The 27309-nt window shown below is 47.5% G+C and overlaps 1 protein-coding gene across 1 annotated transcript in view; it reads left to right on the top strand.

The window, feature by feature from the left end:
* CACNA1I (calcium voltage-gated channel subunit alpha1 I) overlaps positions 1-27309 on the top strand; it is a 210017-nt gene that overhangs the window by 159913 nt on the left and 22795 nt on the right. The window contains exons 10-26 of the mRNA XM_067558952.1: positions 970-1373; positions 8735-8886; positions 9683-9868; positions 10612-10729; positions 11322-11477; positions 11859-11949; positions 13911-14113; positions 15325-15744; positions 16520-16620; positions 18135-18258; positions 19231-19299; positions 20419-20603; positions 21120-21246; positions 22448-22573; positions 23822-23911; positions 25143-25335; positions 26533-26684. Of these exons, the coding sequence (XP_067415053.1) occupies positions 970-1373; positions 8735-8886; positions 9683-9868; positions 10612-10729; positions 11322-11477; positions 11859-11949; positions 13911-14113; positions 15325-15744; positions 16520-16620; positions 18135-18258; positions 19231-19299; positions 20419-20603; positions 21120-21246; positions 22448-22573; positions 23822-23911; positions 25143-25335; positions 26533-26684 (2897 nt within the window). The remainder of the gene's footprint in view (positions 1-969; positions 1374-8734; positions 8887-9682; positions 9869-10611; positions 10730-11321; positions 11478-11858; positions 11950-13910; positions 14114-15324; positions 15745-16519; positions 16621-18134; positions 18259-19230; positions 19300-20418; positions 20604-21119; positions 21247-22447; positions 22574-23821; positions 23912-25142; positions 25336-26532; positions 26685-27309) is intronic.

Consider the following 27309-nt stretch of genomic DNA (forward strand, 5'->3'; position numbering starts at 1 on the left):
CGGGGGGTGTTCCAGGACCAGAGTAGAAAGGGGTGCTGAAGTACATAGTTTTGAGGTGTTTTGCAGAATTGCTGGGGGGGGGGGGGCGGGGACCAGGGGAGACATTTTTTGAATGTGTAAAATTAGATGAGAGATACAATTGTATAATTTAAATTGCAGTTCTAGTCTGAAGAGTGACAGTAAAAATGGCTTTATGGGTTCTATTTTAATTGTCTCTCAAAGGCTTCCGTATCAATGGTGCTCACATTACAAGTGAAAAGATAGAATTTCTAGTTGTCAGCCTTTCAGACTTGTTCACCAATAATAAAGATTCTGTGGCTGACACTCTGTCGTTACACTGGACTGTAGCTCACTCTAACATAGCTGCGTTGGCTCTCCAGGGCTAAGAGGAGGAAAGAGGAATAAAAACTTAGTTGTGTCGCTAAAGCCAACAGATCTGATCTTATGCACGCAGTGTAGTGGATAAGGCAATGCCATTTTCAAAGTCAATTTTCCGGTTCTTTAAGATAATGTCAAAAAGTGGGTTCCTAAATCAGGGAGCCCAGCTCTGCCTGTAGGTACTCCATAAGCACTGATCTATTTTAAGGCCAGAAGGGATCACTGTGATTATTTTGTCTGACCTCCTGTGTAACACAGGCCATAGAATTTCACCTACTGATTCATGCAGTGGAGGAAATAATTCTTCCCTACTGTGTAAGTGAATACCATTGAGCCTAATCGCTTGTGGCTGAACTAGAGTGTATGTTTTACAGAGGCATCCAATCTCAATTTAAAGACTCCAAACGATGATGAATTTAGCTCTTCCCTCGATAAGCTGCTCCAGTCTTTAATCACCCTCACTGTTAAAAAGCCTGACTATCCACTTTAGGTGGCTTGATGCTATTTAAACATCTAGATGGTGTGCTGATTTGTATGCCTTATTTGAAAATTGAGCCCTGTTCTTTCAAATTTAATGATTTATTTTCTCAGAGCGTTGCCAGAAACACAAGTCTGTGGACTACACTCCTCATGCCCTCGTCCAGCCCATTGCTGTGACACTGACGTCTGACCCCAGCAACTGCCCCAGATGTCACAAGGTGCAGCGTGAAGCAGCCCGGAGGCTGTCCATCCTGGACAGTGCTGATTCAGATCAGGAGGAAGGAGGGGCCGGTGAAGAGCAGGGAGAAGGAAGAAGTGGAAGCGAGGGTGCCGCAGAACTGGAGAAGGAGGAAGAGGAAGGGGAAGAGGGCGGATGGCTGAGGCTCTGTGGTGATATGTGGCGGGAAGTGAGGGTCAAACTAAGGGGGATTGTGGACAGCAAGTACTTCAACCGTGGGATCATGATAGCCATCCTAGTAAACACCATCAGCATGGGCATTGAGCACCATGAGCAGGTAACACACCTTGTGGGGAATTGGGCACCCCAAACCCTATCAGTCATGATAATATCAGGCAATTTAGAATGGGCTCTAACACAAGGGGTCTGGAGAGTTGCCTGGGGTAGAATCAGGCAGCATGGGGCTGCTGAATCACATGGTCTAGAACCGAGCTGCATAAAATGGTGGATCTCCTTGGGCAGCATTCAAAGTTGAATGACCCAGTGAGGACCTGGCGAGAGGCTCTTGGGTCACTTCCTCTTGTCATTAAATTTCTCCTCTCCCTCTTTATTGAGTGCCCACAGTGCACCGGGTGTTGTATAAACCTCTTAAGGAGACACGGACCCTGCTCCAAAGAGCTTACAATCTAGTGGAAGTGGAGACAAAACGATATGGACATTTGATAGTGCATGAGGTCCCAGCATGGGTTTGAAATGGAGTAAGGATTGTGCAGGGGCTTTCCAGCACCTGCTTCTGCACTCAGTCACTTTGGCCATTGCCATCTTTTTTCCTTTCATTTCCTTTTGTTCCTTTTACTTCTCTCTCATCTGTTTCATCCCCCACTTCTCTTTCTCTCCTTGTCTCCTCTATGCCTCTCTTTTCCCTTATCTCTTCCACTCCCCCAACTCTCTGTCTCATTTCTCTCTTCATTAGCTGACTGAATCCTTCGTCTATTTGGTTTAGTTTAATGTGCTCTCTGGGGATGTCACAGACACTTCACCAGCATCTCAATTCCAATCCATCAGCTAGCTAGTCTTTCCAGCTTAATTAAGAGATGCACAAGCACAGTCTATCTGTGGAGAAGGACTGAGGCAAGCTGGTAAGTCTTGTGGTTACTACAACCAAGAATCTTCCCATTCCCGTTGCGGGTTCTGAGCCCCTCTTTAGGTCTGACAGCATCAATTGACACGTGGATCAAGACATGGAAAGCAAGTATCTATCTAGGTACCTATATAGCTGTCATCACTATCATCCCCGAGCACCTCACAATCATTAATGGATTTTATCCTAACATCACCCCTGTGAGGTAAAGAAGAATTATCCTCCCTTTACAGATGGGGAACTGAAATGCAGGGTAGATTAAGTGCCCTGCTCAAAACCACACAGGAAGTCTGTGGCTGAGCCAGTAATTGGCCTCCAAGTCTCCTATCCAGTAGACTGTGTTTCCTCCCCAAACCAGTCTCTGATAATTATAGGGGTAGCCCCAGTTTGATCCCAGAGTAAAAACTGCAAATTATTAAAAAATACAAATTATTAGGAGACTGGAGGGATTGAATCATGAGAAAAGATTAAAAGAGCTAAATCTGTATCATTTAGCTATGCTATGACTAAGCGGTGAGGTACAGGACCACATGATGACTGCACACAGGTGTTCAAAAGGTGTAAACACCAATCAGGGAGAGGAATTGTTCAGGGTCATGGCTAGGAGCAATGGGATAAAATTTAGCAAAAGGAAAATCTGAGATGGAGACAAAGAATTCTTTCTCAGACGCTTGGGTTATAAGCTATCCAGGGCCGTATCTTCCTGTATATTTGTACAGCACACAGTACATTGGGATTCTCATTGTGGCTTCGAGGTGCTACCATAATATAAATAATAAACACTTCCTAAAGTGAGATTTATTAAACTATTGACCGATCTGCCCAGGGTACTGATGGAGACTAGTCAAAGGATTGAGAAGTCCTGAGTTGGTTATGGGATGGAGATTGGAGTATATGTGACCCAGTTGCTGTTTTCCTTCTCTAAATTCTACGATTCTCCAATGACTGTTGGGTTACTTTGATGTAATTTACAAATATGAACAGACTAGAGAGATCTAGCTATTGTATTTATAAGGCACTTATCACCCCAATATCTGATTATTGATATATGAGACTGGTTTTATGATCCCACAGGGAGTCACCCCAGTTAGATTTCTGCATAGTCACCAATTTAAACCTTGTAGAAGAAATTCTCTGTATGGACAGATCATCATATACACTACAGGGGTTCTTGCACCTCCTTCTGAAGCACCTGGTGCTGGTCCCAGTCAGAGACAGAATACTGGACTAGATGGACCCCAGGTTCTTATCCAGGATAGTAATTCCTATGTTCAAGTAAGGAAGTTAAGGAGGTTAATCAAGACCAAACAGCTTCTCTCCTTCATCCCAGCTCCATCATCTGATCGTTAAGGGGGGTTCCAAATGAAATCAGTTTCCCCCAGCATAGAACTGGACTAGATTGTTTCACACATTTGCTTAATCCTAGTAGGGAGGGAGGGTTCACTGCCATGGGAATCTGAGTCAGATAGTTTCATGGATCTGGAAAGACATCCAGATTCAGTATAGGCAAACTAGCTCTGACACAGGAGAAACTAGCCCAAACCCTGACCCTCCTCCTCCCATTCACATCAAAGTGCTTCCTGCCCCTTCCTCCCCCCACTCAGACTCCAACTCTCCATACTTTGAAAAAGTTCAGTTCAAGTGTTTCCCCCAGTTTTCATGCATGAGGCTTGTGCATTCTCTGGACTGGCAATCATGTGTGGGAGACAGAGAAAACAGGCTTCGGTGCTGTGGAGATTTCTGATACTCCCTGCTTCCAGCTAGGCAGGAGATAGTGTGAGTTGCAGACATTTCCTCATGCTTTGTCAGTTTTACTGACTCTGGAAAGAGCCAGGAAGCCTGGAAATGAGACAAGAAAAGAAAGTGGAATCATGTTTTTTGTTAAACCTCAAAAAAGGTTCTGGGAAAAAAATGATGGGCTGCTATTTATTTGTCCAAAGCAGTTTTCTACAACCCTGAGTTACCCAGTTGGCTGTGGTTGTTTGTGTGGGAGCAGCCGGAAGGAGAGTGATTAGTTTCCTTTCAGCCTCTCTCCCTCCATCAAGATTAACCCTTCCTCTGTCAGAGAGAAGTTTCCTCTTCCCCTTCTTCCCCCTGTAATGCTCTCTCGCTCTCTGCCCCAGCCATCAGCTTTGTCATCTGTCAGTCACAGTTAAGCTGGTGAAAAGTTCCAGAGGGGTAGCCGTGTTAGTCTGTATACAGCAAAAACAATGAGAGTTCTGTAGCACTTTAAAGACTAACACATTTAATTTCTGCAGGCATAGGCTTTCCCGGGCTGTAACCCATTTAATCAGATGTAAGGAATAGAAATCAGATTGGGGGTGTATATATACATCTAAGGTTAAGGAACAACAATGGGGAGGGTAGGTGTTAGCAAAGTCCATTCAGTTAGAGTAGTTGAGGCCTATTCACAACCGTTGATTAGAAGGTGAGAATGTGTGAATAGTGACAATTACTTCTTGTAATGAGATAACCAGTCCAAGTCCCTATTCAGACCCAGTTTGATTGTGTCAAGTTTGCAGATGAGCTCCAATTCTGCAGTTTCTCGCTGAAGTCTGTTTTTGAAGTTTTTTGGTAGAAGTATGGCAACTTTCAAATCAGCTACAGAGTGTCCTGGGAGGTTGAAGTTCTCTCCAACTGGTTTATGGATGTTACCATTTTTTACGTCTGATTTGTGTCCATTTATTCTTTTGGGTAGTGACAGTCCGGTTTGGCCAATGTACATGGCAGAGGGGCATTGCTGGCACATGATGGCATATATTACATTAGTAGATGTGCAGGTGAATGAGCTTCTTATGGTGTGGCTGATGTGGTTAGGACCTGCAGTGGTGTCACTAGAGTCAATGTGTGGGCAGAGCTGGCAACGGATTTGTTGCAGGGGTATGTTCCTGGGTTAGTGATCTTCTTGTATGGTGTATGGTTGCTGGTGAGTATTTGCTTCAGGTTGGGGGGTTGTCTGTAAGCAAGGATAGGTCTGCCTCCCACAGCTTGAGCGAGTGAGGGATCATATGCTAGGATAGGTTGTAGATCCTTAATGATGTGTTGGAGAGATTTTAGTTGGGGGCTGTAGGCGATGGCCAGTGGTGTTCTGTTGTTTTCTTTGTTGGGTCTGTCCTGTAGTAGGCGACTTCTGGGTACCCATCTGGTGTTGCTAGTCCCAGATGTGATGGAAACTCTGTTGGATGGTGGTGCCCTCTTGGGGGCCTCTAGCCCCACCAACAGGACTTTGGGCTCAAGGCTGATGGTTCTTTTCACTCTGGCTAATTATCTGTCTCTCCAGAAATGGCTGCAATGCAGAATCTGTCTTTGCTCTAGCAGTTTGTTGCCTGTCAGGCCTCCTGGATCCAACTGGCTCCTTTCCCTCCCTTTATCTCCTTTTTTTCTTTTTCCATTTCTCCTTTAATCTTTCTCTGTATCACTCTTTTTCTTCTTCTTGTCCTCTCTCCTCCTTTTCTCTCCTGTTCCTTCATCATCTCTCCGTCTTCCTTTTGGAGGTATGAGACTGTTTTGTTTTTTTTTCTCTTTCATTTTCTCTCCTATGCCCTTTCTTTCTTTCCCTTTCCCTTTCTGCTTCTCCTCTGTCTGTGAAGAATGCTTGGGGAGGGTGTGTGTGATTGATGGCCCATTAGTAAAAGATTAACAGGTTTGGGCTTGCCTAGAGAAACAGATGTCAGGGAGGGAAGGAGTGCTGGGGAAAACAGGTGACCTTTTCCTTAAGAGAGATGCAGGCATGACTTTTAAAACCTCAGTTGCTCCCTACAAGACAGCAAGAGAGCGAATGCGTGGACAGCAGAGAGAAGGCTAATCCGCCATTACACCCTGTCATCTTTTTACATTCTTCATTCTCGCTGACATAATCTTTTGATTCATGCTGAAATTGGCGTCTCTGTTTAGCATATGGGCCTCTCATTCCCTGCTAGTGTCATTACTGCCTGGCTTTGAGGTTATCTTCATCTCTCTCCTCCCTGTGTTCTCTTTTTCTCTCCCTTTTTCAGGATTCGTTTTGTTAGTCAAATGTAATTATGGATGGAAATTGAGCCCTCCCCTCCGCTTTTATTTTGATTTTAGAGAAACTGTCAGTGTATAAAATTCTGTGGCATGGGAGGGGCCTGCAATTTCCCCTTCTCCCAGCCAGAATGAAATTGAAATCAGGTCTGTGATCCTAGGGAAGAGGGGGAAAGGTCGGGCTGCTAACGAGAGAAAGGGCTGAGTGAAGAAGACATGGTTTTGGTCAGCATGTGTCCAGCGCTGTACGAGCCCACGGCTATGTTGGGGCAGTGGGGTTGACATCAGTAACTGGAACGAAAGCTCAGTTAGAAAAGGACAAGGAGGGTGCGGTGACTTGGGAGCAGGTTCCAGTCCATTCATTTACTTGGGATAAGAACAACTGGAGTTGAATTCTTGTGCCCCCTGGAAGGGACTCTAGCTTCAGCTGGTGGGAGGAGAGGAAGAACCTGAAGGGGATTGCAGTGTGTGCACCCCTCCCCCCCCATATACTGCTGGTACAGCCTGTGGGGAAAGGAGGAGACCCCATTATTTTCTTAATAGAAGCACTTTTCCTTCCTTTAAAAGGACAGCACCCCTGACCCTGCCATAATCAATTAAAAAGGTGAGTCAATGAATCTCCTCGGCACTGACCACTGTGGGGCAGTGCTGACTTCACTGGAGAAAGTTTGCTTAGGCCTGGGTGGAGTCCCCTTCTCCATTCCCGATGGGCACCCCTAATGTCACAAGCGCTGTCCTCTCTTATCCTCACCAGTGGGCTCCAGATGTCTCGCTGGCATTCATTTTGTGTTACATGAGAAGTGAGACCTGGCATTTATGGACAGCTGATGAAGACAATGGATGGCCATGTGGCTCTGCAATGGACGCCCCACACGTGTGGGTGCCTGCGCACACCAGAGAGTGTGAATAATGCTGCGGCTCCCTAGTGGATAGAATAGGTTAGACATGCTCTTCTCAGTTCCCTCTATGGCTGGACTAGGAGAGCTGCTCCTTTAGGGATGAAAGGGACAAGATATGTAACCTTATCCTGGGTGGATTGTACTCTGACATGCACATGAGGCGTCTGACTTTCCTTTCAATTTAGGTGACACTTTTGTGGCTTGTCATGCCATTAAAGTCTCATGCAAGTGTGTGTGTGACAGAGCAAGCAAGAGAGGAGTGTGTCAGATGTAGTTATGTTTATTTCCGTTCCCTTTGTCGGCTAACCTAGGGGAGTTCCAACTCAGCCAGTGAGGGGTGCCAGTACACTCTTATACATATCAGTGAGTCCATCATACTCAGCTGGTGGGAGGGCGCCTCCTTCCTAGAGGATGGAAAGAATCTGTCCTCAAGGGTGTCCGCACAGCCCCCATCGATCTAAAAAGCCACTTCATCTTTCCTGAGCAAACAGGCTGGCTGCTGGACCCCTTCCCAGCCTTGTCAGAGGGGCCTCCAAGAACTGAACACAGCAAAGAAACATCCATTAAGTCTGAAAACAAAAGGAGGAGTAATTTAATTTGTTCAGGCTTGTTCAACCGATTGAGTCATTAGAGCTCTCTCTCTCTCTTTCTCTGTCGCACACACACCCGCCTTTCGGCTGAAAGAAGCTGAATTACCTGTGGCAAAAGGTGTCAGATCCAGTAGATGCAAATGTCCTGGACTGGACCAGTTATTTTCTTTTACTGACACATTTACCCTGTTTGGTTTCTTGGGAATTTCTCCCATTGTCTCTCCAGCTTCCTCTTTCTTTCCTCATTGTCCCTATCCCTCTATTTCTTATTCCCTCCTGCTCTCTCTGTCCCTTGTTGTTAGACATTAACAGGCTACTCCTCATTGCTGATGCGTTATTCATGTGCTCTGATATTCCCCTGGGTAATTACTTAGACCACTGCAAAGAGGAAGGTATGAGAAAAGATTGCCAGAGCAAGTCCAGCATTCATTTACAAGGAAAAGGAAGAGGAGAGGGGGAAGAGGGAAGAGGAAACTGGGTTAGAAAAGAGAGAAAACAAGGGATGGAAGGACAGAGGTGAGGAGAGAGAAAGGAAAGGGGGCAGGGAGAAGGGTGGGGAGGTAGGGTTGAGAACTTGCTGGGGAAGGGCTGTGTGAACACAAAGGAGAAAGAGAACACTCAACCCTGGTCTACACTTGAAAATCAGGTCATCATAATTACGTTGCGGGGGAGTGTGAAAAATCCGGACCCTCGAGCGGGGTAGTTAAGCCAACCTAAATTCCCATGTAGACAACACTAGGGTGATTGAAGAATTCTTCTGTCAAGCTAGCTGCTGCCTCTTGGAGAGATGGATTACCTGCACTGATGGGAGAGCCCCTCCCATCAGCACATGGAGTGTTTACACTGAAGTGCTGCAGCGGCACAGTTGTGTCACTGTAGCATTTTAAGTGTAGACAAGCCCAAAGATGGTCCCCTCTGTAATCAGCTCTGCTGTCTTTCACATCTCCTGCATGGCTCCCATCCATGCAGAAGCATGTGTCCTACGAGAACCATGTCCTTTGGTTCTGATACGATGTTTTCAGGTCTGGACCAAGTCTGATCCTTGCTTTTGCCGCTTCTGCAGCCAGAAGAACTGACCAACATCTTGGAGATCAGCAATGTTGTGTTCACCAGCATGTTTGCCCTGGAGATGATCCTGAAACTCGCTGCCTTTGGCCTCTTTGATTACCTCCGCAATCCCTACAACATCTTCGACAGCATCATTGTCATCATCAGGTGATGACCCCGGAATAGGGAGGCCAGGCTGGGGATACTGAGCGCACATACAGAGAGGCAGATCAGGGCCTGAACTGTGTTGCTGTGCCATGCCTGCCTCAGCTTTTTAATCAGCTAAAATATGGTTAAGGCACAAGGCAAAGAATCGGGAGATCTAGATTTTATTCCCATCTCTAATGCTGACTCACTGGGTGAATTTAGACAAGTCACAGAACCGTTCTGTGCCTCAGTTTCCCCAACTGTAAAATGGGGATAATAATACCTATGTCAGGAGTTTGTGAGGCTTAATTAATTGGCGCATGGCATTTTGAAATACTTGGATGAGAAATGCTGCAGAAGTGCCAAGTATTATAAAGGAGCTTTCCATCCTAGGTCTCTATGATGCAGCATTTGCACACTCCTGAGTAGCTGAACAGCACTTCAATTTTCCCAAGCAAGAAATGCAGCCTTACAGACGTATGCATGCAATATATACACTGCACACACACCTGATTCAGATTCTCTTTCTCTCTTTTACACATACAGACGTAGTTCACATAGATTCTCTCTTTTACACAGACGCATACACACACTTGATTCACACAGGTTCTCTCTCTTTCACACTCTCTCGGTTCACACAAATTCTCTCTTTTACATACACAGATGCTGCATCGGTGAAAGAGGTAATAACCCAAATTAATGTTATTTCTCTCTCCCTATCTCTGTCCTGTTTTTCTACTGCTCTCTTTCTTTGTCCCTTTCTGTCTGCATCTCTTTCTCTCAACTGTCTCTCTCCTCTTTTGTCTCTGGATCACAGCATCTGGGAGATCATTGGCCAGTCAGACGGGGGGCTGTCAGTGCTGAGAACTTTCCGCCTCCTGCGGGTGCTGAAGCTTGTGCGTTTCATGCCCGCCCTGCGACGCCAGCTGGTGGTGCTGATGAAGACCATGGACAATGTGGCCACCTTCTGTATGCTTCTTATGCTCTTCATCTTTATATTCAGGTGAGGAGGTGTTGTCTTCAGAGCAATTTGAGGTAGTATCGCGCGGCATGTACAAACCCTGGCACCAATCTCTGTGTGACTCATCCTGCCCCAGTCTTTACTTTAGACAGCAAGAGGAACTTTATTCGTTCCTCAGGGTCAGATCCTCAGTTGGTATAAAGTGACTGTATCAGCTGAGCATCTGGCACTCGAGTGTTCACAATTAGGGCCTTGTTGGGGGGAGAAATTTTGCCAGCCAGGACGTGTCCTGATCTGGGTTTCCATTAGAAAAGGCGAATTCTGTCGATGATGTTCACTGCAGGGAATAGCCTGACTCCCCTCCTCCCCCTGACAGACTCAACATACTAACTGCTAGAGAAGTGTGGTGTGGAGCACTTGGTAGTATTTCAAAGCCCACCATACAGATAAGCTAAAAGTGGATGGGGAAAGGAAAATGAAGCAAGAGAGAATGGTGGAGTTACCGGGTGTGGGGGCAGGACGGGATGGAATAGCCGGAAGCTGAGGATCTTGTTGATGGTAGCAGCACATAGGTAAGGAGAGGGTGCATGAGGAGATACAGGCTGATCAGTGTCTTGCTGTTCTTCCTGGGTAGGTCTTGATGCGCTAGCTATATTTTTATATCCCTGGTGACAAGTGGCAGGAGGTTGGATTGTGAAAGAAAAAAAGGGGGACAGCTCTAACAAGATCATTTTGGTGGCAGAGATATTTAAATTGGACACCGTCTCCTCTTCCCCACCCAACAGCATCCTGGGAATGCACATCTTTGGGTGCAAATTCAGCCTCCGGACAGACACCGGAGACACAGTCCCTGACCGGAAGAATTTCGACTCCCTGCTCTGGGCCATCGTCACTGTGTTCCAAGTGAGTTAACACTGTTTCCACGGGCAGGCCAGATAAGGGCCGGGATTGGAGAGGGATCTCCAAGTGAATTGGATCAGGAGTTAGTTGTAAGTTTGTTTGTACAATTGAATGTTACACTCATTCCTGATGACACAAAAACCAACACACGAGGCTCCAGCATGTGATGCTGAGAGAGGAGTGTCAGACATACACTGTAACCAAGCAGCTAACATCTTTGCGACCTCCAAGGAGCAAGGAGACAATGGAAGGATGCGGCATTTATAAAGGTCAGCTCTGCTGTGGCAACTCCTGTGCTAACATTGTCGCTGCTCCACACACACTATGCTTGCATGTGTTCATCTCTTCCCGTTCGCCTGAGTCTCTTTAGCTAATGCCATGGAGACAGCGTGAGAGATGGGCAGCATTCACTGATGGAAATCATTAGGCACCTGGTATGGGAGTTGGGGAGAAAATGGGGGAGACTCACTCTGCAACAGGCATGTGGTGGTCAGCTGATTTTCCTCTCACTGCTCATTAATGAAGCCTCCTTCCTCTACATCCCCTTCACTCTCATGTTGCTCCGGAGGCTCAAATGGCCTCTTCTGTGTTGCAGATCCTGACCCAGGAGGACTGGAACGTTGTGCTCTATAATGGCATGGCCTCCACCTCACCGTGGGCATCCCTTTACTTTGTGGCCCTCATGACCTTTGGCAACTATGTCCTCTTTAATCTGCTGGTGGCTATCCTGGTGGAGGGCTTCCAGGCGGAGGTGAGTTGACACTGCCTGAGGTGAGGTGCAGCGGAGGGAGACAGCTCGAGGGGAATGGAGGGAATCCCAAGGTAGCACATTTCAGTTGGCCCCCTCTTCAAGTTCAGGGGGAGGTGATTTAAAAACACGACTTTAACTCTTTCCTGGGGGTGTCAAACCACGGATATGGAGGAATGAGTTAACAATTTCCACTCTCATCTTATGCACCCTGCAAGGGAGACTCAGTTCCCCTTCATGGGCCACCAGTTTAGCAACTAAACACTTGCAGAGCACACGGGGCTTCCTCTATCATCTGTGGCATTGAACAGTCAGAGGGAACAGAACCCTTTCCCCTGGGGTGCTCCTGAGTCCCAGACCTTTGCTTGGATTTTTCCATTCCAGGGTGATGCCAACCGGTCGTACTCGGATGAAGATCAGAGTTCATCGAACATGGAGGACTTTGACAAGTTCCAGGACAGCCAGGATGGCTCAGGTAAGTGGACCCGCTCATCTCATTGGCTTTTGTCCCACCAGCAGCTGGTTGAAAAATGTAAATGTGCAAATCTCCCTGAAATCTCATTCCTTTTTCCAAGGAGGGACCAGAGTTGCTCTGGCGCTGCCTAAAAGCACTTTCATGGCAATGCAGTTTTGATGCCATTTTGTTTGTTTTAAACTCGTTGTCAGCTTGCAGTGTCACTTGCAAAAATTAGAGCTGTGGCAAACTTCTGTAATGCTGCAGCTAAGAGAGCAAATGTGATCATTGGCTATCTAAGCAGGTAGGAGATATCACATCAAGTACGTGCAAGGAGGTGGCATTACATCTATGTACAGCGTTGGTGAGACCACTGCTGGAATTTTGTGTCCAGTTCTGGTGTCCACACGTCTAAAAGGATGTTGAAAAATTGGAAAGGATTCAGAGAAGAGCTACAAGAATGATTTGAAGTCTAGAAAACATGCCTCAGAGTGAGAAACAAGGGAAGCTAAATAATTTAGTTTGTCCAAGAGAAGGGTAAGAGGTGACTTGATCATGGTCCACAAGCTCCTACAGGGGAAAGGATTTCTGATGGTAGATGACTCTTTTTAATTTAGCAGAAAAAGGCATAATGAGATCCAGTGGTCGGAAGTTGAATCTATGGGCAAATTCAGACTAGAAATAAGGTGCACATTTTTAACAGTGTGGTTTATTAGCCCTTGGAACAAGTCACAAAGGCACATCACCTGAAGTCTTTAAATCAAAACTGAGTGTCTCTCTATAAGCTGTGCCTAAACTCAAACAGAACAGATGCGTTTGAAACAGGAATTATTGGGTGAGATTCTCTAGCCTGTGTTATACAGGAGGTCAGACTAGGCAATCATAATGGTCCCTTCTGGCTTTAAAATCTATGAATCTAATAGAAAAGAGCAACATATCACATTATTAAGAATATTTTGATTTCTTCTTTTCCTTCTCTGTTCAGACACCAATGCCTCTTTCTGGCACCCCATAGGAGCAAATTAAAGCAGATTTGCCAGCTCCTTAGGATCTGTGAATAGTAATCTGAGGGGACCCAGTGCAGCAGTGAGTCAGTGAGAATTCAGAGCAGGCTGGGAGGAAGAGTGTGTGCATGGGAATTTGGAGAAAGATAAAGCATTTCAGAGGAGGCTGCATAATTTTGGTGGATCTGGGCCCCACTGAGTCTTAGTCTGCTGCTTAGTATCTCAACCCAACAAACTGATCTGAGGAAAACAGGGAACATGCCTAAAATATGTAATGGCTGCTGGTCTCACAGTCATAGCATTTGTTTCAGATATGTGGATGACTGCCCCCCTAGTTCTAGCATGTGCGGGCAATGTCTCCCTCACTTGCTCCCAGGCAATGTGAGTCTGCAGGGAAAGCTATCTTGATCGGCACGCCACTGGCTCTGCCTGGCCTTAAGCAGAGCTCTATTGTAGGAACACTCCCTGCTCTGGGTCAGAGAGTGAGGAGCTGAGCAAAGGGACTCAGCAATGTGAAACCTGTTGTGTCATCTGCAGAGTTAAGGAAACACCCTTCCCCCTCCAAAGCAAGAAGAGAGGAAATGTTGCCAGGACTGCCTAAAGGGGCAGGGAGATGGGACAAGAAAGAGAAGATGCCATGGGGTGGGTAGAGAGGAAGACAAGTTGCATCATCACTTTTGTTCTTCTGCACCCCACCTCACTTCCTAAAGGTGTGCCCATTGAGAGGCAGAGGTAATGCCAAGGACTCTGGGAAATCAGTGCACCTAGTGTTTCGGACGGGGCCATGGCCTCAAATCCATCACTGTCCTGACCCACCTCTTCTACACAACCCAAAGGCACCAGGAAGCAGTTTGGGGATCTAACTGTGCTAAACAAACAGGGCATTAAAACATTCACTGAACGGTGCAGGAGAAAAACCCAGAAGGGAAAGGAATGTCTTTTTCTCTCTTTCTTTCTCTCTTGGTGTTTTCTGCTCAGATCCCAGGCTCTGTGCAATTCCCATGACCCCAAATGGACACCTTGACCCCACCCCACCTTCTTCCAACCAACCAGTGGCAGCTAGTGGGATCACAAGTTCCACACGTAATTCCCTGCAGCCGGATCAAGTTCTCATTGCTCTGGGGTCCAGGAAGAGCAGTGTGATGTCACTGGGGAGGATGACCTACGACCAGAGGTCACTGGTGAGTGAGTAGAACTGTGAGTAACACACTTCTTCTGGAATCCAGGGGATCCACTGTCTCAGTGCGACCATCTTGGAATCACCGTCCTTGTTTCTACCCCTACTGGGAACTTGCTAATGGAAACTTGTTGCCAGTCCCCATTTAGCCTGGGGTGGTCCCAATTTCCTGTTTCTTGATCCATATTCCACTATGACTGGATGTAGGATTCAACTGCCCTGTTTTCTCCCTTTGAGTCTTCCTTCCAGAATGAAATGTGTGTTGGCCTCTTAGCTCTCCACTGCAGTTCTGGGGCGTAGAATTGCGGTGTCCTTCCTCGTCGATAACATAAAAAACCTATGTAAAGCTTCTTCCATTAGGAAAGGATGGGTAATATGAAACTTTACAGATCCTCTACCAGCAATTGTTTCTGGAGCCCTTAGTTCAGGTGAAAATCAAAACCATGACCTGCAGCACCCTTTCCTGTGCTAGGCCTGCCCATCTTTTTCCCAAAATTACCATTATCACTCACAGTTCTGCCCATGCACCTTGAGCCTGTCCTCTAGCGCCCCCGTTAGTTCACTCCTTGGGCACTTCATGCCCCACACAGCTTTCCTGGTGCACCTCAATCCTGATGTGCAGCATACCCTGCTGTCCCAGTCCTTTGTTTCTCCTGAGCAGAGAGGGCTGACGGTAAACAATCAGTGTTGTGATTTGGTGATGTGGAGGAGAACTAGGATGAGACCATCCAACCCATTTGTCTGGCTTTCTCCTCTCATTTAGATTGCAAGCTCTTTGAGGCAAAGACAGTGGGCTGGGTTATCCATCGCCCTGTCCCTTGTGCAAAGCAAGTGCAAAATGCCACCTGCCTGATTTTGTGGGGCTTTATGCTCATTTTCCACTCGTGTAAATGACTAAACACGCTACAAGGCGAAGGAGTGTCTGGTCCTTTGCTTTCTAACTTACCTTATCTGTGAAGTGCCTGGCACACAGCTGTCGCTATAAAAGAAATATGACAGTGACCAATTAAGAATTATTAATTAATGCTAATAATTAATTTGATGCCAGATTTACGGAGGTCACCTTTGAGTTCACAAAAAGCCTCTCTGGGAGGAGTAGAAGAGCAGAGTATTAGGAGATTTAGGGGCCCCAGGGTGACTCTTTGATCTAAACTGCCGATGCCCCATCTTCCCCCAGGACCCGAGTCACTGAATCCCTGTCTCCATCTCTTACAGTCCAGCTCTCGCAGTTCTCACTATGGTGCATGGGGCCGCAGTGGGGCCTGGGGAAGCCGCCGCTCCAGCTGGAACAGCCTGGCTCGGGGACACAGCCTAAAACACAAGCCTCCATCTGCCGAGCATGAATCTCTGCTGTCCGGAGAAAGGCACAGGGTGGCAGATGGGGAACGAGAGGGGATGGGAAGGGCCCCCCATCATCGGCGGACGCTCTCCCTGGACACCAAAGATTCCTGTGACCTGGTGGAGCTGACGTCGTCGGTCCCATCCAGTCATAGGGCAGCCCGGAAGGTGGGGATGGCTCTGGGGGCCAGCGAGCACCAGGACTGCAACGGCAAAATGCCCAATATCGCTAAAGAGATCTTCCCGAAGATGAACAACCGCAAGGAGCGTGGCGAGGACGAGGAGGAGATAGACTATGTGAGTACAGGGGGCTGCACAAAGGGCTTACAAGAGGGAGGGCAATCACAAGAGATGGGAGGTGGCCTGGGAGACATCAGAGCTCAGAGCAAGAGCAGATTCTAGACTCCTATGGACTAGCCTGAGGTCTCTTGGTGTTTTAAGCAGAAGACAATCGGAATGCTGTTTTTTAGCCAGCCTCCGAGGCGCCGGTGCCCAGAACTGAGATTACTGTGATACTCCAGTGAAGTCAGGGGCAATGGAGATTTTGGCAGAAGTTTTCACTGTATAAAATGACATCACTAGGACTTCACTTAGGAGAAAAGATGCCAGTAGATGACCATTCTGCCCTAGGCTTGTTGGCTAGGCTATGGCCCCAGCACTCTAGCTCCACTTTGTCTGAGGTTGGTGGTTAGCCCTGGTACAAAGTTCCAGTGAGTGTGGGGCAGCATCAGTGCCAGCATTCTGCGCCAGAAGGGATAGAGTCCATTTCCGTTTTAAGGAGTCAGGTGTGAATCCTGACACTCTTCCTTCTGGGAGGAAAACAGGCTTCTGGCGTAGCAGCCCCAATTAATTTTCCACCTGCCTCATCGCTCCCCCTATGACTGTGATGTCAGCTCCGTTCCTTTCCTTGTGTGGAGTCGGGGTGGAAAGGATAGAGAGCGGAGGCTCTGTGGAGGTAATGTATCCAAGTTACTGGTATTTTAGGTTTAAAGGAAAAAGACAGGAGCCAGAAGGCACTTCTCAGAGACGTGAGGAGGTGGTCAATGACAACCCGTTCCCTTGTGTCCTGCAGAGCCTGTGTTTCCGCGTCCGGAAGATGATGGAGGTCTACAAACCAGACTGGTGTGAGATACGGGAGGATTGGTCCATCTACCTCTTCTCCCCACAAAACAGGTTTGTCCCATTTTTGGCAGTGGGGGCTTGGGTTAGTGTGACCCTGTTGCAGCAGCCACTTATGTGGGTTGGATGCAGAGCCTGCAGTTTTAAACTTTTAAGACAGGAATTATTTTGTTGCTTCCAGTCACAGCCTCTCCAGCCAACCAAACATTCAAGATTTCTCCTTTGGTCCCTGCGGTAGTGGTAGAAAAGCAGAATCCTGAATGGCAGCTGTTGTTTTTCTTTCATGTAACATAAAACAAATATTTATAGCAAAGAAATGCAGAGAACACTAACACTGACCAGGAAAAATAAAGCACGTATTATTAACTAATCTGTGCCATTGACAAGTCTCTCATGGTGCAAGAGTGGCCCCCATTGCATTAAAGGCCACAAAGTTGACTTATTAGCAATCCTATCACACTGTTTGGGCAAAGTTAGTATTCTCTGCACTTAACAAAATAAATATTAGAACAACTCCTCCATCCACCAGGAGGAAACAGTGCTTTTCACCAGCCATCAGCACATTACACCCAAGATAATAGCTCACGGAGACAAGACGGTTTCATCATAACTGTTGGATGATGAATCTTGATTGCACATGCTGATCCCATGCCTATTGTACTGTTATGGTGGCCTTCAGAGAAGCTGGAAGGCTAATTCCTGTGGCAACAGAACTAGTCATCTGTTGGTACGGCAGCGACACCTCATCGGCCTACATCACAAGAGAATTTGTTGCCTCGAACACACAGATAGCCCCAGCTTAGATATATCATGACAGGAAGTTCTAAATTGAGAGGCGAAGGGGGGCAGGTTGAAGATTGTGAAATGTGGGAGTACAGCTTAGAGAGAAAGGATGATGCGGTGCTTTGGGCACTTCTCGGGGGCTTGGGAGACCCAGGTTCAATTCCTTGCTCCACCACAGACTTCTTCTGTGACCTTGGGTAAGTCACTTAGGCTTTGTCTACACTAGCATTTTTGTCGGTAAAACGCTTGTCGGTCAGGGGTGTGGAAAAATCACACCCCTGATTGAAAAAGCGCCGGTGTGTACAGCGCTGAGATAGCTACTGCCACTCGTTGGGGGTGGTTTAATTATACCGGCAGGAGAACTCTCTCCTGTCGGCATAGAGCAGCTACATGGGAGATTTTACAGTGATGCAGCTGCAGCAGTACAGCTGTGCCTCTGTAAGATCTGTAGTGTAGACATAGCCTGCAGGTGGTTTCTCAGCAGAAACTCTTTTGAGAATTATTATTATTATTATTATTTGCATTAAGGTAAGCTCAGTCCTGGAGCAGGACCATGGACCGTTGTGCTAGGAGCTATACAAATCCAGAACAAAAAGACACTTTCTCCCTGAACAAATATGTCTCCTTTCCAGTCTGGTAATATACAGAACAGGGCAGCTGATTTTACTATAGAGAGTTAAATTTCAGGCAGAACTTTCTTCCTCCCTCCCCTCTCTCACCACCTTCTGCAAAACCAGATTTAATTTCTCCCCAGGCACATGTGTCCTTTTGGAACTCTCTTGCAGGTTTCGCATCCTCTGTCAAACCATCATTACTCACAAGCTCTTTGACTATGTTGTTCTGGCCTTCATCTTCCTGAACTGCATCACCATTGCCCTGGAGAGACCACAGATCGAGCATCGCAGCACAGTGAGCAAACTTGCACCCTCAGCCCTTTTTGATTGAACACAACCCCTGGACGGGTGTGGTGGACAAGGTTAATTAGTTCTCTGGGCATTGGCATAGGCTCTGGATAACCCCCAGCATTGGACAGTAACCCCCATCCCCTAAACACACGCACCATGATTTCTCTGTATGGAATAAGAGGCCTGCTTGACTCCCTTTCAAGGCCTTAAAATGGTATAATTCTTCTTTCTCAGGAGTAGCTTCCTACGTAGTAGAAGGCAGAAGGGTCCCTCTAGCCCCTCATGGCTGGAAGATGGCTTGCCAATGTGAGCCAAAGAGCCAGGGACCATGAAACTAAAAGAGGGAGGTAACCTGTGTATGTAGCGGTTTCCCAGAGGAAATAGCATGCCAGAATTCAAGTGTGTTGCTTCTGCATTGACTGTGAATGTGGATCTGCATGCCACGGTCAGAGAGAAGCTGGTGTGCTGCAATGGATGAATGTATTCTCGTTCCTCCTCAATTCTTTCTTGACTGAGATCACAGCTGAAATGGCTTTTTGAGCGCCTCTGCTGAGTCCACATCGCCAAACAGCATCACAGTTAGGCAAAGTCTGGCAGTCTGCACTCAGGAGAGGTCCAAGGAGTGGCGTGACAGGGCAGGGCTGGGTTGCATTGGCAGAGCTGTGTGAAGAAGGTCTGCATAGCTGGATCAGCAGCAAATGCTGCAGATCACGACTGCAGTGCATTAGCAGAGCTGTGTGGGCGTTGCAAGAGTGGAGTGGCAGGGAACGCTGAAGGTCAGGGCTGAGCTGCATTAGCTGAGTCGGGTGGAATGAAGGTTATTCAGCACGTGCCCCTAGCTGTAGCCAGCGCTCTCACTTCCACCTTCATGAGAAAGTGAAGTTTGTCAAGTCCATAACAAAGGGTTTTGTAAACTCACAGAACTGTGGAAATGTCTCTGGATGTTTTTTATGGGCTTTTTTTCTGTCCTTTCTAGGAGCGGATCTTTCTCACCGTATCCAACTACATTTTCACAGCCATCTTTGTAGCTGAGATGACGCTAAAGGTAAGTCACTTGGAGACAGCTGCTCAGCCTTTTCACATGTTTCATGGGCCCAACACATTTCCCTTCTACTTGTCATCTTTCCTCAATCCAGCCGTCCTTTCAGTCTTCCAGCGAGGTCAACCCACTCCTCGTGAACTCTGTCTCCATAGGGCTTGCCCAACCTTTGGGTTTGAATCTCCGATGGCACAATAAGGAAGTAGAATTTATTCTGGACTTTCAGTCAAGACGACTGGTGTCTGGAAGGAGAAGGCTGGAGTTCAGATATACCCAGACTTTTGTAATTACAGTGAGCTGCCCCCTCCAGAACAGGAGGGGAGGGAAAAAATAATAAGCTTCTAGTTGTGATTATTATTTGTCCATTGGTTTCAAAGCACTTTACAACAGTGGATTAGTGTCATTTTCCCCAGTTTGCAGATGGTGAAACAAAGGCACCAAGCAATTAAGGTCAGATTTGAATGCATGAAATTATCATGCACAATATTATGTGTTTTTAGATTTGGATGCATGTAATTAAACACCTTAAATCCATATTTAGGCATCAAAACAAGGAGCCTCATTTTCAGAGGTGATGAGCGTTCACAGATTCCATTGACTTCAGTAGCATCTGCTGGTGTTCAGTACCTCTGAAAAGCCAACCACTTGTTTAAGTGTCTGAATATGGATTAAGGCGCTTAATTTTACATACTCAGGTTTGAAACATTTGGATGAAGTGGTTTACTGAAAGTCACCGGAAAGGCACAGACTAGACCCCATGTCTTCTGACTGCATGCACCATGTCCTAGCCACTGCACAGCACCATCTCCCCTCCAGTGCAGTAGCGCGCTGGGCAGTGGAGGAGATATTGGTTGAGAGCTGAGAGGACTTCATCAAGACTTTGATGGGTCTTTATTGTTTTTTACAGAGCATTTTCACTCTAACATTTGAATTCTGTGCCACCAGTTTCTCCAGTTTTGCTTCATAGACGATGAGTCTTCTGAGAAAGGAGATGAGCATCATAGAAGGATGAAAAATGGGTCCTCATTGCTTCTTCATCTGTTGCTATTGAGTTATTAAGTAGCCTCTCCTCTAGAGGGGGGAGTAGTTTAATTCCTCATGCTCTCCCTCTCTCCTCTCCTGTAGGTGGTCTCTTTAGGCCTATATTTTGGGGATCAGGCCTATCTCCGCAGCAGCTGGAACATCCTAGATGGCTTCTTGGTCTTTGTATCCCTCATTGACATTGTGGTCTCACTGGCCTCTGCTGGAGGAGCTAAAATTTTGGGGGTGCTCCGGGTCCTTCGACTACTACGCACCTTACGCCCTCTCAGGTGAGAGCCCCATGAGTTAATTCCTACAGTCTCCCAGCCCGTCTCTCACTATGTCCCTTACTATATTCACCCAGCAATGGCTCCCACACAGACGCAATATTAGAACATGCTTTATGGAGAGACAGGGCATTGGCCAAAACTCTAAGGTTAACACCCCTCCACACACAAACATATGCACCGTAACGTCCTGTTGGGCTGTGCATCAGAAAGGTGCTGAAGGGACTTCCTACTAGAGACGAGAACGTTATGTAGTGTCCTCTCCATAGGGAGGTTTCTCTTAATTGTGCAGCTTCTCCTCTAGCCCCTAAGTTACATCACTGCAGTATCTTTATTAGGTAATGAGCCCAAGTCCTGCTGTAAGATACTCAAACCCACAGAGTTCAGGCCCAGTGAAGCGCATGCTCCCCACTGGATGATATCTGGGAAGCTGCTGTTGTCTGATGCTGAAAACATCGGGGAAGAAAGAACTCCTCTGCCATCTCTCTGTGTCACCCCCTCCCTCTCCTTCCCTTCCAGGGTTATCAGCCGTGCCCCAGGCCTGAAGCTGGTGGTGGAGACACTCATCTCATCCCTCAAGCCCATTGGGAACATTGTCCTCATTTGCTGTGCCTTCTTCATCATCTTTGGCATCCTGGGTGTTCAGGTAGTATTGTTTCTGTCTGTCACGCACCCACAGCACACGCTGCACTGTACTACTGGAAAGGAAGTGTAATGCAGACACAGTTAAGCAGGTGGAGGTGTGTCGGGGGGCAGACATCCCAGGAAACCTTCTGTATCACCTGCCCCGCTCTGTCTGCCTTTGGGGAGCTCTCATCATAATGATCCTTAAGCCTTTGGCTGTGACGGGGGCGGGGGATCGGTCAGTGCTGAGGCCTTTCAGTGCTAGAGGCTGATATTCAGTTCACCGCATTCGCAGAGCTGTAGAGTAGTGGAGTAGCCACTGGGCATGCTGCAGGCCATGCCAGTGGGGCAGGGACAGCAGTGTCAGTTGGAGCAGCGGCACAGGGGCTGCTCTCTGGCTGGCTCTAGTCAGTCCTTTCTCTCCTCCTCACTCCCAGCACTTAATCCACCCACAGCATGGTGTTTTTTGGGGGAGGAGGTTAATCCTCTTTATTTTAGGCTTGTGCTGCAGAGGAGGACAGGAGTGGGTGTTACTTCCATCTCAGAGAATGTGCTATACTTAGTCTGTAGGTAGACTATTCTGATCAGTCTGTACAAATGCACAATCCAGTACCCTCCATATGGAGCCTTGGACAGAAGAACCACATCAGTGTCACTTTATTTAAAAATATTGGAGAAGCAGCTGATATTTTTCTGGTTCTTTACTCTCATAAGAGATCTTTTTCCCTTCAGTACACTCAGGGCTTATCTACACATACAGTGCTGCAGCTACGCTCCCGCAGCACATCTGGCGAAGATGCTCTATGCCAACGGGTGAGAGGTCTCCCGCCGACCTTGTGCTGTCCACACCGGCGCAACTTATGTTGCTCGGTGGGGAGCAGGGGTTCATATCCCTGAGTGACATAAATTATGCTGACATAAACAGTAGTGTAGACGTAGCCTTTAGTAACCATCTGAGGGAGTCAGTGGCTCTGAGGGACTGGGCCTGGGCCTTTCATCTCTAGGTCATTATTTCCAATCCAGCCCCAAGAGGCCACCCCCTGGCTGTCAGAGGAGGAGGACTTTCAGTCACTGCTGACCTTGGGCAAGGTTGTAATCTGTGACCAAGGGGTGAAAGGCTCCGTGTCACGCTCCTAATCTGAGGAGCCTCCTGTTGCTCTTTGTCGCCTGCCATTGGGGAGGTCGGAGAGAGACTCGCTGACCAACTCATTTCTATCTTGTAGCTCTTCAAGGGGAAGTTCTACCACTGCCTAGGGGTTGACATCCGTAACATCACCAACAGGTCTGACTGCGTGGCCGCCAACTACAAGTGGGTACACCACAAGTACAACTTTGACAACCTAGGACAGGTACGTGTGGGACCCTCCACACCCTCTCCTCTCAGGTGACTCTGGGCTGTGCCAAGGCCTCACCCACTCACTGTGAGGGGAAGGGTGGGGTGTTCCAGAACACGCTCTGGGCTGGATGCGGCCGTGGTATGAACAGGGTGGAAGCTGGTTAAAAATGGGTGTCCAGGTTAAAGCAGGGTAATGTGTGTAAGGAGGCAGCTTCCAGGCTAAGGGGACAGAAAAGGGGATGTAACAGATCAAGCAGCTCGCATGAGTGTAAGCTAAAGCCAGGAGTGGTGGTGGGGGGAGCTGCTTTTCCATACACCCTCTTAGTAATGTCTCTTCTTGCTAGCCCCTGACCTCCCTCCACATATAACACCCAGTTCCTGACCCATGCTTAGGGGTGAATCCTGCCTTCATTTGCACAGGAGCCCCTGCCACTGGCTTCACTGTGAGTGAGTGGCACCCATGGAAATGATTGCTGAGTTGAGCTCTTAGGGCCTGGTTCTCTGAGCAGGGTGTGAATCAAGGGTAATTCCGCTGACATCCGTGCAGTTAAAAAACAGTGAAAGGGGAATCAGGCCCTTCATGTGCAATATGTTTCCATCACTGAGGAATTTGGCCAAAGACATCTGTGCAGTCGGCGTGTCTGCAGTCCCCTGAGGCTCCACCAATGAAACATCTGCAGGATTGACAAAATCCTCCCTTTCTCTCTGCAGCTTCCCTACCAGTACTGTCAGTGGAGTGCTGCTTTCTAATGCCATGGGCCAGGCTAAGCTCTCTGGTTTCTGAACGGGCCAGTGCGTGCAAGTGGGAAGGCTTCCTCAAGGGCAGGGGTGGCTGACGGGTGTTTTCTGATTGTGCTGGCCAGATTGGCCATGGCTCCTGTAGACTTTGCCATTTCTCTGGCATTTATCTATTTTCACAAACAAGCCGCAGGCACATCGTGCTGGGGTTTTCTGTGTTTTAATTTGTCAGCCTGATGCAATTGTGGCCAAATTCACTTTCCTCTGGGGAGGGGAAACCTATTACTCTATTGCTTCAACAGGGCAGACTTGCATAATGGTCCCTCTCTGCTGGCAGGCTAGTCTTCACATGGCCTAGCTCCCCTCCCTCTCCCATCTCTTTGTAGTTATGCAGATGACAGTGCTGGGAGGATGCCACCTTGAGTTTTAATTCTGTTTTGTGCATAAGAACTCAAAACCTGACCCTTCCCCACCCCACCACACACAACTGCTCTGTGTCTGACATGTTTCTGTTGTGTTCCAGGCCCTGATGTCCCTCTTCGTTCTGGCCTCCAAAGATGGTTGGGTCAATATTATGTATAATGGATTAGATGCTGTGGCTGTTGACCAGCAGGTATAGAGACTTCCTTCCAAAGTGATCATGCCATCTAGACCCCCTTCAGGCAGGAAGGTGGAAATATGCTGTATCAGCTAGCTTTTGGTACTTCCCCTCCACCCAACAGCATTTTATAGCATTTCTCTGACCCCTCCCATCTGCAAGCCCCTTCTCTTCACTTTCATTATTACTGGTAGGTGGGGGCCGTGGATCTGCGTACACAGGGAGGCATGTTTTGGAAGTGATTAGCACGGTGGGTATTCATTCTAGCCATTGTCCTTTATTCCACTGGGGAAGTTGTGCAGGCTAGGTCCTTATTTATCCTGTAATGTCTTTCTATCAGCAGCCCATGTCTTTTTTAACATAGCGCCACCCACCTGATTTACAATGGGTTACTGTAATTGCCTATAAGCAGGGATTCTCCGTCCCTGTGACTAAGTCCCAATGCTGTCCCCATTGAAGTCAATGCCAAAACTCACATTGACTTGAGTAATGTGGGGTCAGGCTCCTAGCAAAGGCTGCAGCAGCAGAGGACTGAATGGCCATGACGATATTACTCTTACCCTCTGTTCTCAGCGCTAGAAGTGCTGCTGGTCTTTGAAAATCCTCAGCTGGCCTCTTGGTCTTTGTGTCCCTCAGGAACATTGTGCTCTCAGTGGCCTCTGCTGGAGGAGCTAAAATTTTGGTGAGAGACTTAGTTTAACTCAAGCCCTCCTTTCTCCTTCAGCCTGACTGACATCTGCTTTCAGGCACCCCTTGCCTTTTAGGGATTCCCCCATTAGACCTTAGATATGGACTTTATCCCCTCCTCTCCCCCCAAGCCCAACACGTCCTTTCTCCAGGTACTTTTAGTGTCTGATGTTTTAATTGTCCATTTGATCTGTTGTTGTGATTGTATTTGAATCATAAGTGCAGTGTCCTGAATGCTTCATTATTATTGTTCTTATAATCTTGTCCTTGACTTCCAGACACCCAATCTATTGGTTGCTCCTCCTCTCATTTTCATAATCCTTTCCCAACCAGCCAGTCTCATTCTGTTGATCGCCCTCATTTTCACAATCCTGCCACTTACCCGCAACCAATCACAACCGATTGCTCTCTTTCCTTTTTACAATCCCACCCTTGACTCCCAACTGGCCAATCACACCCTGTTACTCGCCTCCTTCATTTTCATAATCCCACCTCTGACTCCCAGCCAGCCAATCACAGTCTTTCTTTTCTTTTCTTTTCTTTTCTTTTTTTTCTCCAGCCAGTGACTAACAACAACCCGTGGATGCTCCTTTACTTCATCTCGTTCCTCCTCATTGTCAGCTTCTTCGTACTCAACATGTTTGTGGGGGTGGTAGTGGAGAACTTCCACAAGTGCCGTCAGCATCAGGAGGCAGAGGAGGCACGCCGGCGGGAGGAGAAGCGCCTCAGGCGCCTGGAGAAGAAGCGCAGGAGTAAGGCACAGCCTAAGTGTTTGGTTGGTTCGTAGGCCAAGGTTTTCTGAGAAAAACCTCCTCTTCTTTTTTTTATTTTTTGACAGATCAGTTTCTCTATAACAATGTATATGTCAAAGCTCTCAGCACTGATCTACTCTTGGTGCTGCCGTGTTCCTGTAGGCTCACCGAGCCTGACACCCCCAACCAGCTATCCTCGAGTTCAACTGCAGGCAACAGAGGGAAGAGATGACAAGGTGCCTGATGGCAGCCTGGCAGTGTTGAGAAAGGCGCCTGTTTTCTTAACACCTTCGCCCTAGAAAATAACACACTCACAGAAGTGCGTGTGTGTGTATTCTCATCAACAAGGAATCTCCTCCTGAACACACACACATCTCCAGCCCTCAGGGATTTAGACACCCCTTTGGAGAGCCCTGGGGCACCAGCCAGTGAATTTGGATGGACCCCTACATTAATCCCTTCCTGTTTAATGCAAAATGAGGCAGGGGAGAAGAGGAAGAAATCTGCGCTGTGTTCCTGGGCCTTTTTATTCCTGTGGCAGTTTCACTCCAGGGGTTCCCAGGCTTCCTTGGAACCAAGAGAGTCTCCCTCCCCCTTCCCAATGTGATCCCCAGGTGTCTGTTTCCTGTGATCCAATGAGGGACACATCACAAATGCATTCTTGACCTTGACAATCACCCCTGCTCCTTCCTACCCTTATCCTGGAGATCCTGTCTGTTTACTCTCCTCCTTTCCAAGCCCATGGACATCCTTTTTCCTTCCTCTTCTTCAGATTTTCCTCTCCTTTGTGCCACCTCTGGGTGTCTCCTGGAGCCATTTGCTCCCTTTTATCATTTGTGATCTTAATTTGCTAAGGCATGAAATGCAGATTTAGTGCCATTCCCACAGACATAGGACTAACAGATTCTTTCTATCACTCCCACCTGCCCTCCCTTGTCTCTCCCTGCCTCCTCCTTTCTTTTACACTTGCTCTTTCTTCACCATTTTTGTTTTCTTTCTCTGCATTCTTTATTTTATTTTTCTCCTTTTTCTGTCTGTTTTCTCTGCTTCTTCCTTCTCCGTTCCTATTTCTGTCTCTCCCTTTCCATTGTTTCTATTCTTTTCCCCACTTTCTTTCCTCATTCCCTTTGTTTCTCTTCCCTCTCTCTTCCTTCTCATCTTTCTTTCTCTCTCTCTCTTTTTCCCCTCCCATTGAAGAGGCGCAGCGCTTGCCGTACTATGCCACCTACTGCTCTGTCCGCCTCCTCATCCATTCGGTCTGCACCAGCCACTACTTGGACATCTTCATCACCTTCATCATCTGCCTCAACGTCGTCACCATGTCCCTGGAGCACTACAACCAGCCAGTGGTGAGTGAGTTCAAGGGACCAAACCCTGCCCCTACCTCTCTCTCTTTCTATTTCCCCATCTCATTTTCCATAACAAAAGAAATTTGACACTTTCTCTTCCAAGCAGTCAATCACATAAGGGGGTCACTCATTTATAAGTAAAATTTAGCAGCCGTTAGAGATTGACTTGGAAGAGCAGTATCTCCCAGCATGCTTTGCAGAGGGGGCCAAATTGCAACCCAAAGGAAACCTCTGTATTCTCTATCCTTTTCTAACCTCTGTCTTCCTCAAACCTATCCTCTCTGCAATGCCTCTTCCCCATTCCTTATCCTGGCAACCACACCTGCTCAAAACACTAGCCAGCGCCTGATCATGCAGTTTCACTACAGCTACCAGTGTCATGATCTGCATGATAGAGGGTAGAGGCGGGTCCCTGGGAAAACTGTTGTGCAAAGTTCTCTGAGAGTTAACTCAGTTGTCAGGGTGATAGAGGGAGTTAGTTCTTTCCACTGTCATGTGAATGACCCAAGTTTAGCCTCATGGTCTCCCTCTCTTTGTAGTTTCTCTTGGGGCCCCAGCAGGGGGTGTCATACTGCCTCTGGGAACTAGTGCTTTGAACTGCTAGGTGGATCAGATTTCAGTTTTC

The sequence above is a fragment of the Emydura macquarii genome, unplaced genomic scaffold, assembly GCF_026122565.2.
Source record: "Emydura macquarii macquarii isolate MOO-44397 ecotype Brisbane River unplaced genomic scaffold, CSIRO-AGI_Emac_v2 contig_2205, whole genome shotgun sequence".
In the NCBI taxonomy this organism is placed as follows: domain Eukaryota; kingdom Metazoa; phylum Chordata; order Testudines; family Chelidae; genus Emydura; species Emydura macquarii.